Here is a 14757-nt window from a genome sequence, read left to right on the forward strand (position 1 = left end):
TATTAAATGTTGAAATGCTGAATTCTGCATAAGCCGGTGCTAGGGGGGCATTGGCGGTAAATTGCATAAAATTACTGTCGTCAATCATAACACTCGATCAAAAAGAGTTTGCACCATTTTCAATTTTTGCCATATTGCGTTCTTTAAGATTTCCATTATCTTATTATTTTACAACACAATTGTTTTATTTCTTGAAACACAATTGCCCTAGTTACACATGTATTTGGTTCCTACTCTTTTCAGGCCACCATAAAGTTCTTAAAAACTATTCTACTTTTCTTTTGTATAAATTCTGTTATTCAGAAAATCAAAACAAGTGGCACACCTTTTAAAATACCACTCATTTTAATTTAATCGAAATGATTTTTTCAAGAGATCATTAATGGAAAAAAATCCCCCAACAGAATATCATTATATCAGTAAACAAATGATGAATGTTATTTTGTTAATGTTTACTCATTGACACAAAGAAAAATAAGTAAGAACAAATATCGTTATAAAAATAACACTCTAACACCTACGACAAAGTCAGACCTACCGTTTGAGAAATGAAACCCTTTGAAGTTACGAACATTGTGTTTATGTTTAAGAGTGTTTGTCCTTAAGAGGTTAAGTAGTAATGTTCTAGTACGGAACTTGCTCGTTATAATATCATGATACAACATTTTGATCGGACACTAAAAATACGTAAATTGTAAAAGCGTGCACACTTGTTCAGATAATAATGTGTTGACTATCACTTGAATGTGTAGGATATATTTTCAAGCAAAGGAGTAAAAAAAGGATGTTGTAAAGTTATGAATTGTAGAAAGCATGGAAGTTAAATAGAATGAGTTGTTGTTTTTTGTTTAAAATGTAAATTAATGTTGCATTAAAAAGAATTCTTGAATTGTAAGACTTACAAAGAGAACAAAGGATCCTATGGAAGTAGAACTTTTGTTATTTTCGTTATGGCTTGAATAATGTCTTTGCATGAATCAGTGTTTATGACAAAAAGCGTCAATAGTAACAATAGTGAGTTTACAGACAGTTGCCATTCGTTAGCAGTGTTGTTTGATGAAGAAAATCATCGCCACAGAAATGAACGAAAGTCGTCGAAAAAGGTAAATACAATGACATACAATTATATTAAAATTTTGTTTTGTTTTATGACATCTAAAACAAAAGCCCCCACATTCCTTTGCATTGAAATGATGACTTACCTTCTAAGACTTGTAAATATATCAGAAATAAGACAACTAACAAAACGAGCAAATGTCGTGGAAACAAGTAATGAAACATATTATTTTGTGATATCATTTGAAATACCTTAAATAATTGTACACTGATATAGTTACACACCTTTCAAAGAATGTTTATAGGGACAAAATTATAATAAGATTAACGTGTATATAAGCAATTTCGTATACCATCTGAGAGCGACGACCAATCAAACCCAATCGACTTAATCTGTTGGAACCGAAAGTTGTTAGGCATTGACATCATTACAGAGCCAGACAACCCTTTACATACTTCCAGTCTTACAAAAAAAATTCATTTGCCATATAAATTAAATATCTTTTTCCTCCGTTGGCAATTGGTATAATTAAGTATAGTGAATAAGTACTTTGTATGGAAGTCAAAGTACTACTTTGTTTACAATTTGCTTCCTCTACGACACATGACTGTATGTTAAGGGCTACTTTCTTCAGTTGTTCAACATTTAACATGCTATAAATCTATTATTAAAACATAATTGAACACATATTAATTATTTCTGACAAATTAAAACAATATGGTTTCTTAGACATAATGTGCCTTTAAAACATATCAAAATTCAACAAACAGGAAATAAGTACACGACAAGCTTTTAAATAGCATGTGGACTTGCACGTGTTGTTTGATGAGTTGGTATCTACCTCTGGTTCTGACCCCTTTAACTCAATTATAGTATTTTGATTTTAAAAACCAAAAACTTTGAATTGACTGTTCAAGATCCAAACCTGGGCAATCAATTATTGCACAAAAATAACTGATTCATTGTTAAAACTTAAAAGAAAGTGAAATAACAATGATAACTTCGTGATTACTTTGATTATAAGCATTATGTTACGAATATAGAGGTTATTTTTATCAACAATATCGAACGAGTATGCATACAAAATGTGCACTGACCAATGATATAATCACAAAAGCTATACACGTGTCACCATTTCTAGATTTTTACACTCACCGGTGTTCAGGGACGTGTGACCACTATAAAAAGTAACCCCAAACTTACTCTCAGAATTGTTATTTTTTTCTGGTCTTTCGGGGTCATTAATTCCAATATGATTACTGCTGAAGTTTCAATATTGCATACGTCGGTGTTAGGGGGCGTAAGAAACCTTCCACTGATCATTATCTCTCAAGACCATACTGAATCAAACCGAGATTTTAATTTCCACATTTTTGATATTATTTTTAGTGGTTTTGAGGATTCTCCGCAATTTAAGTTACTTTTATTGTACCCTAAAATGATATTATTTTGCATAGTTGCGTATTACGGACTTTTGGATAATAGGAATATTCGGATAGAAAAATCTTTGAATGCAAATATATGGCAACAGAGAATTGAGATATACAATATTCATTTCATTTATTTTTTTGTCGATTTGTTTGTCCTGGCATTTTTTAACTTAAGCATTTGACAAACAAAATATGTTAATGTTACTCATTAAAAAGTGCTTAACCTGAATGAGTACTTAAAAGGTTTCTTGTTTTTATTGAACAAATGTAGGAGTGGGAAATTCTTTTTTTTTACTTTTTCGATTTGATAGGTTGTCGTGTATTTCTACACTTCCGTATCACAACTGTCTACTCGAGCTTTGTTAAAGTCATCGTATCTAACATTTAGTAAACCCATTATGACCATCCAACATCATTTCATTTATTTTTGCATTTTCCTTTGAACGTTATTTCGTATTGTAACATGGAGGTAATAAGTGATAAGCCTCACTTTTTAGAGGCTACAATTTAAGTGTGTAAAAAGCTTGTTCAACTATATCTTTGTTTTGACTATTCTAATGTTAAAAAACTGTTGCATGCATACAATTACTGTATCCCAAATGATTACTTTGTCTTTTGTTTATTCCTTCAATATGTGTATTCATCTATTTTGTACAGAATTGTTTTAAACGACTGCAATTGAAGTAATAAATGTTTGTAACAATATAAGGTATGTTTAGTTTTGGATTTTGAGTCACCTGCTAAAAGAGAAAACAACTCGCCTTCAGGGACAGATGATTATAAAAGTAGGATGACCACTTTCATTTTTCTTTCGTAAATAAGTTTCAATTTTAATTTTCTTTTTTTTCAACATATTAAGCACATTTTTCTGCATGTTTTTCGCTGCTTTTTTTGCTAATATAAAAATGTAATACTGTACGAAACATATTTAAGTGTACTTTTGTCACGTGAGTTTACTTTAAAACTTACGGAAGCGCTAGTTTGAGGTTAAGCTCTAATTGTTTTATTTGATGGTGTTAAAACATTAACCACTTTTACCAATAAAAATGTACTAGTGACTTTGAATGTCATTCCGCCCTTAAGCTGATTTAAATTATCTACAACCTTAATGTGTTTAATTAATTCTAAACCCACGTTGTGGCAAAGTTCTTGTCATAAGAAGGTATCTTGTAATAATTTTATTGGAATAATATTATATTTTTGTATGGTAGACGATTTAAAAAATACTACTTTTTGTTACCATGCTGTACTCTTGTGAAAAGAAGATAACTTGGATCTGTCGTTCTAGCGCAGTTCAAGCTAAATAGGTAGTTATCAAACTTTCATGGTGAACACTTTTCTTGTAATCATCCCTTTTCAACAGGCAGGGCAAAAGAAGAACACGTAAATTCATTTTAAAATAATTCAAATACTGATTGTAATACATTAAGCAAACCGCTAACTCCAATCTGACTTTCGCCTTGTGTTGAGAGTGAAATGTCAATGTTGCAGCACAGTCTCGACTTCTAAAACGTTTCATTTTCCTGGTCCCATAATCCGGTTTTGCATTAGGAAATTGTTATTTAAAATCGACAAATAACACTTAATATTTCATCCTGAGCGGACCTGCACAATAAACTTTAAACAGAAGTGTATATGTAAGATATATCCTATATGATATATATCTAATTATCACATATGTTTTTATTATCATGAAGTAGAAAGTGATATATCCGAAATAGGCAATACATTTCCGTTTATTTGTTAATTATATCTTACTTTTCTTAATTATTCAACAGGATCTGTCTACCGATTAAGTCTATCAGTGACAAGTGTTTTTTTCCTAAAACCAGGATGATAAAACTTTATATCAATATGTACATTCAGGAAACCGCTTTGAACTTTTAAATTGTATTTAAACTTGATTGATATCATGATACTTAATAACATAATTTGTGTTGATATTAACAAGTATTGCATTACTTTATCCTACAATCCCAAACCCAGCGGGAATATAACAAGATATAAACTATTAATAAAAAAAGCAACCCAAGGCTACAGATTTGATGAAAACAAGATAATAATTTATTCCAATCCATCAAGGCTTTATCGTATAAAGATCTTATGAAATTAACACTTAACATATGTAGATATTTTACACCTATAATAAATATATAGGTAATGCCTCACATAAAACTTTAATGTTGTCTGTTCTTTAGAACGTGTAGAAGAAGATTTGTTTAGCTAGTCTTTGATACTGTTAATAATGTAAAAAAAGGTAAGACATCCGCCGGCCTTTAAGTACTATAAGCTCAAGTTAGTTATTTTTTAATTAAAACATATTCTCAAACATATTCATAATACTTTTACTGCTTGCTGAATTTTTGTAACGAGTTCATCACAATTATATTTGGAACAGCCCCATGGTTTCGAAAGAAAGGTTCAAGTTGAAATATATAGGCTCCCCCGCCCCCAAAAAGATACAATGATTGGAAGAAACACGTTATTGTAATCGTAAGATGGGGAACATATCAAATTGTATAGGCTCAAGGAACAGTGATTTCGTATATGCATTTAAAAGCATTTCAATATCTTAAATAAGAACTACCAATGGTAAAGTGTCTGGTCGGTCAGAATTCACAAGCAAAGGCTTATCACTTATCGCCCCAGCAGCATAATGGTTAAAAGTCAGAGAGTGTATTTTGTCATGAGATGATATATTATTATACACGAAGAAAATAAATCTTGTAAAACTCGTTTGCTTTTTACTATTTCTCGAGCGTTACAAGTACATTGTACTTTCATCGTACTTTAATGACATTGCAAACGATAATTGGTCAATGTTTACTGAAAAGCAATTTAGTGTTTTTTAGGATTTGATCATTTTTTGAACTTGTCCTAAGCATGATCATTTTCTTCTCTATGTTTGATTTCTTCTTGATGATAGTCAAGGAATAGCTGTTCCCTAACTATAATATACAAATTTAGAGGTCATTGCATTGAATATATTCGTTCGTAGCGTGTAAAATCTCTGTTGTTTTGTTTGTTGTTGTGATTGATGCCTTGAGTACTACTCTGTTACTATTGTTTGTAAACCTTTCTGATAAATTAAAATAATTTCATTATTACGTCTCAATGATCAGTTATTATTTTTGTTTAAAACATCACGCACGAGAAAAGTGCTTCCTTTACAAATGAATGGTTTAGAAACATGTGGGGGATGCCTCTTGTGGTCTGTAATTGAATAAAAGTGTCCTTTGTTCTGGATGAATCATGTCGAAAGAAACAAACTAATTTTTGTTGAAGCGAGAAGAACGGCATCATCTGTACTTGTCCAAAAGAAAATTAAAAGCCTTTCCTTATCCAAAAGAACACATTTTAATTTTATATATATTCGTTGACATTTACATGTTTTATCACACACCCGTGCCGATTTTGCGACTCCGTAAATATGGTATTGCACGGCCGTGCATATATTTTGACGTGACGTCATTAGCGTAATACAAACATAGTGTAAAGACGCGCTAAATGTTAGCGTTATACTATAGGCGCGTCAATGAAAAATGACTCTTATTTCACTTTAAATGGTCTTTATTTTGGGTATGTGATAAATAGAATATTAAATTCGTGTAAGTTCATTACTGAATTTATTGCACTCGTTGAATAAAATAATATTATGCTCGCCAGAGGCTCGCATAATATAATTTTATTCAACTCGTGCAATAAATTCAGTATTGAACTTACACTCATTCAATATCCTCTATATATTAGTGCAGTTATAATTATCAATGACATGAAATTTATTCCAAGTGGAACTGAGTCGGCGCCGAAATATAATTCACCTAAATGTAATTATAATTAAACACCACGTTGTTTTGTTAAAAGTGTTGCAATTAAATGAATCTTCTATCATCTTTTTGTATATTTACCTTTAAAATTACATTGTGTATACCATTTGATATATGTAAGAATTCAAATTACAAATTACATAAGATATTTAGATGTTTTGTTTCTCTCTTGATAGAGAGAAAATGTTAAGAGGACCACACAAATTTGATTATAATATCTAATATAATATAAAACATATTATGCTATAAAATGTTTATTTAAAGGGAATTATATATAGCTTAATTGATTCAGACGAAGAATAGTACTATAAAATCAATAATCTGATAATTTCTTAAATCAAAATACCATCTGTCTATGATATGTTAAGTCTTACAAACCCTAAAGAGATATGTATAACTATGAAACATATCTGACTTGTTAAAATATATATTTAATCTGACTTGTTAAAATCTATATTTAATCTGACTTGTTAAAATCTATATTTAACCTGACTTGTTAAAATCTATATTTAATCTGACTTTTTTAAATCTATATTTAACTGGACTTGTCAAAATCTTTTTTTAATCTGACTTGTTAAAATCTATATTTTCACTAATGCATGCATGTAGAATACACATGTTTATATATCAAGAAACTTACGGTGAAAATTTTAAGTTAGCTTTATATATTAAGGAATCACTTATGGGTCCGAAATCAGTTGCCTTATACTCAAAATATATAAATTTTGGGCTGATCAATATTTTGTTAAGGGACGTTTAAATCCTGTTTCTATTATACTTTCAAAAAAATCATAAAAAAAATCTTCGGTAGATATGAAAGTAAGAATGTGAAAACAATTTTGACCAGATATTTTTGTTTCTTTGATAGTATATCTAGCTGTGACCATAAGAATGTTAAAACGATGTAGGTATCCAGATGTTTATATTTGTTTCTGTAGAGTATTAAGCCAATCTAGTTACATTACGTCCTTAAAATTAACAGAACTTATTTTTTTTTACATTGATATGGTAAAAGTCTTAACAGATAATAATGTTTCTAATAATTAATTTCTCTGCGATATGCTGTTAGAGCTTAATTGTAGTTTACGATAGTTTGTTGGTTAATTAAGCTATTGGTGCGCAAATGTCATTGTCTTTATATAATATAAATAACTTGACTCCAGGCCCTCATTTTACAAAAACACAACAACATTGCGCAATAAATGTCGACTAATAAATGTATTGTACTTTTATGTTAATAAAAGTATATCAGACCATTTTACATGTTTAGTTAATATATTGCATCATAATTTTGTATTTTGAATCACTTAACGATTTCTCACTATTTAACAATAATCCAAAATGTGTGATATCTGTAAATAATGTTGACTAACAACTTACGACAGCGCCTGATTAGAAACTAATTATGAGTACATATATTAGATAGATAACATCTAAGGCAAATATGTAATAAAACGAGTCATTGAGGTTAATACCTGGCTTCAGATTTAGCTTTTGTTTAAAAAGGTGGTATTTATATCCGGAGGAGAGTTTATACTTTACATCCGCATGTTTTTGGTTAATCATTTATTTAGAAATTATTTATGAATGCGTTTACGTGCATTACACAGTATAAACATATATGAAACTATAAAACTAGTCCAAAAATTGTGTTTTTAGTTTTTCATTTTCAACAGTATCTTAGTTTCTGTGTTCAATTACAGTTTTTAACTAGTTACTCATTGGACGTACATGTATATGTGAGTCATCATCTTTTGTGTTTCTTTTGCGCTATGGCAATTGTTGAGAATTGAGTACCGCTCTTGAGTACCGCTCAAACCGGTGCTAGGGGGCGTGAGGGATGTTGCACTTATTCAGTATCCCTCATGTACAGACTCAATCAAACCGAGTCTGCAATTCTTACGTAATTTTGTTGTGATTAATGCTTCCGAGGGATCACTTTGTTTCCAGATTTTTAAATTGTATTTTACGATAATTTGTTTGTTTATTAAGCTATGGGTGCGCAACGGTCATTGTTTATATCTTTATATAAGATAAATAACTTGACTCCAGGCTCACATTTGACAAATACACAACAACATTGCGCAATAAATATCGACTGATAAATATATAGTACTTTTATGGTAATTAGAGTATTTCAGACCATTTTACATGTTAACTTAATAGATTGCATCATAATTTTATATTTTGAATCACTCAACGATGTTTCACTATTTGACAATAATCCAAAATGTATGATATCTGTAAATAATGTAGACTAACAACTAACGACATCGCTTGATTACAAACTAATAAAGTGTCCCTTTATTAGACAGATAGTCAAAAATGAAATAAACGAGTCATTGAGGTTAATACCAGGAAGGTATTAGTAGTTGGTATTTATATCCGGAGGAGATTTTTATACTTTACATCCGCATGTTTTTGGTTAATCATTTATTTTAAAATTATTCATGAATGCCTTTACGTACATTATACAGTATAAACATGTATGAAACTATAAAACTAGTCCAAAAATGGTGTTTTTAGTTTTTCATTTTCAACAGCATCTTAATTTTTGGGTCCTATTACAGTATTTAACTAGTTTCTCATTGGAGGTATATGTGAGTCATCTTTTGTGCACTTTTTTGCACTATGGCAATTGGTACTATCATAGTGATTTAATATTTTGTACGGAAGTCAAAATATCTTACTTCCTCTATTAAAATCATTTCAATGAGGGACTTTAGTGGATTATCTTCCCTTGATAAAAACCGAGGTTAACCAAAATGTAAGTAGGTGCAAATATTTGGAATCCTTTGATTATATCGTTGAGTGTTATGTAAGACTTGCTTCCTCTATTAAAATTATTTCAATTGAGCGCTATTGTATTATTGTTTTTAGCATTTCCCATGGTCTAAATCCATAATACTGCAACATTAGAAAACACATGTTTTGCTTTGTAGGACAACTTCTTAGTCTTAATGTGCCTCTACATTTATAGCATACAATTTGCAATATTCTTAGTACCTGTAAAGTAATATTTGATTTTCATTTGATATAGTCTTTTAAGGAAACACCACTGAGGTCCAAAAGTCTAAAAACATAAAACTTGAGTTTCCTTCAGAGATCAACTTTGGCACTTTAAACAGAAAGATATGCAAAAGAAAATTATATCATATACATTTTACGCAGATTAATTTTCAAAATCGTATTTTTGTGTTACTCTTAGTCCGATTTAAAAGAAATGCGTTGCAACGCTTTTCAATTTTGGGTCAATTTACACAAAAGAATAATTACTCTGGAAAAAGGAATTGAGCGAATTTTTGCACACATCTCATTAAATTGAATGTTAAACTCGAAAACTTATGTCCAGTCCGTCATATAATAAAAAACCTCAGTAGACTCCCTTTAAGGTTTAAGTATATTAAAATGCTAAACAATACCCAATTTAAATTCATCTTAATATATTTTGTGTTAATAACCATGCAAAGACTGAAACTTGTCTTTATTTAAATAAATGCCGATAAAATTGCGCTTTGATAGATATTTGAATACACCGTACACATAGCGAGTTGTAACAATTATTTTTGTGATCGGTCAAGTACCTCGTTTGAAAATTGTTTCCTATGTTTATGGCAATTTTAATACTCCGCTGACAATAGAAGACACAAAAATGAACCTGAACCGACACAAGCCATTCATTATGCCACTTTTACAAAATGCAAAGTGCATGAGAGCTGTGTTTCTTGGATAGTAACGAGAAGCACCACGTGACCCTATCTGAACCCTTCGATACATGCAGTTAGAAAACGCCAATCAAATTTTGTACTCTTAAATGTGTACTTCCGCAAACGCTGATTTCTTTCATTGTGATATTAAACAACTGTTACGAGATTTTATCATATACTGTATATGGATGATAATTTGGAATTAGAAGTATTTGTAAAGGCCCAAAAGTAAACAAAAAAATGGATAAATTTATACCATAGAGATAAGAAGAACAAATATAAAACTTTAGGCTTTTATCAAATTAAGATTTCTACTAATTTCTATTTCCTATATTGTATAATTGTTAGTGGTCATTGATAAACAAACACAATGTCATGTTATCATCTCGATGCCTGGATGATGATTAAATTATAATTCATGCACTGTTAGTAATTATCAACACCTGAGAACACTCAATACACTTTGATATAATCAAATTCGATTTTATTTTGATAGGAATAACAAAATTAGTTTCAATTCTTTTCGGTTAGATAAATTGTCCAAATTTACATGTTGATATTTTCATTTCAAGAGTTCCTTGAACAGATTTGAACATGGTTTAGAATTTTGTGGATTAAACAACAGTCTATCCAAATCAATTATAGAGAAAATAAAAACAAGAATAAGTTTGACATTATCTTATTAAGTTTCTTTTGGCCTAAACCGTTTTTCCAATTCATTTCACACAAAACTAAAAGACCCATTTCGAGATATTCCTATATAACTTTTGTTTTTGCCCGAAAACTTGCCAAATTAATTCCATAAAATTCAAGACCCACACAAGCATATCAAACTTAACATACATTCTATTCTGAAGACATATCAATTTAGGATTTCAGTACAATGTTTTATAGGTCGTTAACAAGAAGGTAGAAATACTCATATCAGGAATATAATCTATCTTATGTAATAATACTTTATCATCTCACATTATAAAATTTCGAGAGCGTATAGAAGAAGACAAAGTCTTAAAAGAGGTGTGTAGTTTATTCGACATCAAACTCTGCCAGATTAATGACAATATTGCCAACAGCTACAAGATTTAAATCTTTATTTTTGTAAAGAATCACTTATACGCCATAACAGCATTGTAGCATTTCCTCATTAACACGCTTTAAGTTCGAAGGCCATATGAACCTGCAATAAATTAACATTTGTAAGACTGTGTGTTAGAATTTTAAGAACAACAGAAGATTGTTCAGAAACTGTACTTGACTACTGCTTTAAATAAAGCAGCAATTTTTCTGTTTTCGACCTAAAATTTATATCGAAACGTTGATTTAAAAAGTGCTAGTTTAAACTTTTGGCGCTAAGATATTTCCTCAAATGCCGAAAAGTTGTAGCTTTTAATCCGACTGCTATGCAAACTTAGTTTCAATGATATTGAAAATTTGAAAAGAAATTATCTAAAGCGAGAATACATCTAAATTTGAAACTATACCACAAAAATGAAAATTTGATGATTGCTGATCTTTTTTCAAGACATAATTCATCTCATTATTTTTATCAAGTTTGAAATAGCAAAAAAGCTGATCCAGTTAATAAAATTATACATAGACATAAAGCACATCTTACCAGAATGTTAAAGCACTGAAATAATAACATATTTGCAATCTGTGTTCCTATTTTAGAATAATCAACTAAACCTTTTTTTTTCAAAACAATTAAATTTGCTTATGAGAATCAAATTGTAGCTTTTAATTACCCATACTCCTAATAATTAGTTAAAAACACGTGAACGTCTGGCAGATTATTGTAAGACTAAAATTAGGATTATATATGAAATTTGCAAAACGCACCTGATGATTTACGTATTTATTACACACCTTTGGTGCACGTACGAAAGCGAGTTCGAGGAGGGTCATTTTACAGAGCTGTAAAGTAACTGCAAGAATTGCTTATCATTTTTAGTAAAGTTTATTAAAATAGATCTAAGTTCTAAAGATAATAAGATATTCTAGAACTAGATTATAACTAAGTACGTTTTTGTGGTTTTTTTTCTATAAGCGCGTCAAAGTTTTTAAGACAAAAATGATTTATTTTCAATTCTAAGAAACTTGTAAAGACACATCCCGTTATGAAGTACATCTAATTATCACATATGTTTTATTATCAAGAAGTAATAACTGATGTATCAGAAATAGCCAATACACATCCGTTTATTTGTTTATTATATCTTACTTCTCTTAATTATTCAACAGGATCTGTGTACCGATTAGGTCTACCAGTGACAAGTGTTTTTTCCTAACACCAGAATGATAAAACTTTATATCACTATGTATTGTCATGAAATCGCTTTGAACATTCAAATTAATTGAAACTTGATTGATAACTTGAGGCCGCCTAATAAACATAAATTTGTTGATATATAACAAGTATTGCATTACTTTATCCTACAATCCCAAACCAAGCGGGAATATAACAGGATATAAACCATAAATAAAAAAGCAACCCAAGGCTACAGATTTGATGAAAACAAGATAATGATTTATTCCAATCTATCAAGGCTTTATCGTCTAATAAAGATAATATGAAATTAACACTAAACATATGTAGATATTTTACACCTATAATAAATATATAGGTAATGCTTCACATAAAACTTTAATGCTGTCTGTTCTTTAGAACGTGTTGAAGTAGATTTGTTTAGTTAGTCTTTATTACTGTTAATAATATAAGATAAAGATAAGATATTCGCCAGTCTTTAAGTACTATAAGTTCAGGTTAGTTATTTTCTAATAAAAAAACATATTCTCGAACATATTCATAATACTTAACCTGCTTGTTGAATTAGTATATCGAGTTCACCACAGTTATATTGGAACAGCCCATTTTATCGAAAGGTTTAAGTTGAAATATGAAGGCTCCCGAAGAAAGGTACAGTGATTGGAAGTAACACGTGCTTGGAATCGTAAGAAAGGGTACACATCAAATTATATAGGCTGGGGGGACAGCGATTTCGTTCATGTATTTATAGGCATTAGAATATAAAAAAGAGATACCAACCATTAAGTACCTGGTCAGACTTACGGAAGTGCAGGCTGATCTGGCTCTATACTGGCAGCAAGGTTTTATCACTTTGCGTTCCAGTAGCCTAAAGGTTAAAGCTTTGTCATGAGATGATAAATTATAATACACGAAGAAAAATAACTCATGTAAAACTCAATTGATTTTACTATTTCTCGAGCGTTTTAATAGTTATAAAATTGCAAACGATAAATAGTCAATGTTATTATAAAACAATTTTATTTGCGATTTCATTTTTTTTTTCGAGATTGTTCTAAGGAAGATCAAGATCATTTTCTTCTCTATGTTTGATTTCTTCTTGATAATTGTCTAGAAATATCAGTTCCCTAAATATAATGTACAAAATATTGGTCATTGCATTGAATATGTTCGTTCGTAGCGCGTAAAATCTTTGTTCTTTTGTTTGTTGTTTTGTTTGATGTCTCCATTGAGTACTACGGTGTTACTATTGTTTGTAAACCTTTCTAATAAATTAAAATAAGTTCATTATTACGTCTCAAGCCCTTAGTAATTGTTTTGTTTCGCACATCACGCACCAGAAAAGTGCTTCATTCTTTATATACAATAATATTTATAGATATACTCCTTTCCCATAAGGGGATTGCAAAAGCATAAACATATAGGACAATTGTTGTTTTTATTTATGGTTCAGAAACATGTGGTGGTGTCTCTTGTGGTCTATTGTTGAATAGAATTGTCGTTTGTTCTGTAAGAATCATGTCGAAACAAACTAACTTTTGTTGGAGCGAGAAGAACGGCATCATCTGTACTCGTCCAAAAAATGATAGCATTTTCTTTCCCAAAAGAACATGTTCTATTTTGATATATATTCGTTTACATTTATATGTAATATTAGTGCTGTTACAATAAAAAATGACATGAAATTGATCAACAGAGGATCTGAGCGGTGCCGAAATATAGTTCTCCTATATGTAATTATAATTAAACACAACATTGTTTGTAAAAAGCGTTGCAATTAAATGACTCTTCTATCATTATTTTGTATATTAACCTTTTAAATTACATTGTGTATACCATTTGATATATGTAAGAATTTAAATTGTATGCTTTGGGACCTTAGTTGAGCTACTCTGTTATCCTTAAACAGGCTGTTTGATCAGTTCGTGAAGTGCAAAGTACTTTAAATCTTAAATTTTACATGATATATTACCTCTTATATCAGTCTCAAATCAAATGAGCATGTTTCGTAAAATATATTATTCATTGCCATATTGCTATCGATGCCATATATATGAGATTCGATTCCACAATTATTACTACTTATTTTACAAATTACGTAAGATATTTAGATATTTTGTTTCTCTCTTGATAGAGAGAAAATGTTAAGAGGACCACACAGATTTGTAAGATTATTATATCTAATATAATATAAAACGTATTATGCTATAAAATGTTTATTTAAAGGGAATTCTATATAACTTAATTGATTCAGACGAAGCATAGTACTATAAAATCAATAATCTGATAATTTCTTAAATCATAACACCATCTGTCTATGATATGTTAAGTCTTATTAAATCTGACTTGTTAAAATCTATATTTTCACTAATGCATGCATGTAGAATACACATGTTTTTATATCAAGAAACTTACGGTGAAAACTTTAAGTTAGCTTTATATATTAAGGAATGAACAATTGAGTCCCACT

The 14757-nt window shown here is 29.9% G+C and overlaps 1 protein-coding gene across 5 annotated transcripts in view; it reads left to right on the top strand.

Moving 5' to 3' along the window:
• Nucleotides 1-14757, top strand: part of LOC132724366 (uncharacterized) — a 106991-nt gene that overhangs the window by 15324 nt on the left and 76910 nt on the right. For 2 of the 5 annotated variants that reach the window (XM_060709211.1, XM_060709212.1), the window contains exon 1: nt 713-1103. The exons of 1 other annotated variant lie outside the window; for it this stretch is intronic. In XM_060709211.1, the coding sequence (XP_060565194.1) occupies nt 963-1103 (141 nt within the window). In that variant the 5' untranslated portion in view covers nt 713-962. Of the gene's footprint in view, nt 1-712; nt 1104-14757 lie in introns of those variants that run through there. 2 more of the 5 variants (XM_060709215.1, XM_060709216.1) reach the window with 1 other exon arrangement.

Source organism: Ruditapes philippinarum, unplaced genomic scaffold (assembly GCF_026571515.1).
Source record: "Ruditapes philippinarum isolate M1 unplaced genomic scaffold, ASM2657151v2 ctg224_1_1_1_1, whole genome shotgun sequence".
In the NCBI taxonomy this organism is placed as follows: Eukaryota; Metazoa; Mollusca; class Bivalvia; order Venerida; family Veneridae; genus Ruditapes; species Ruditapes philippinarum.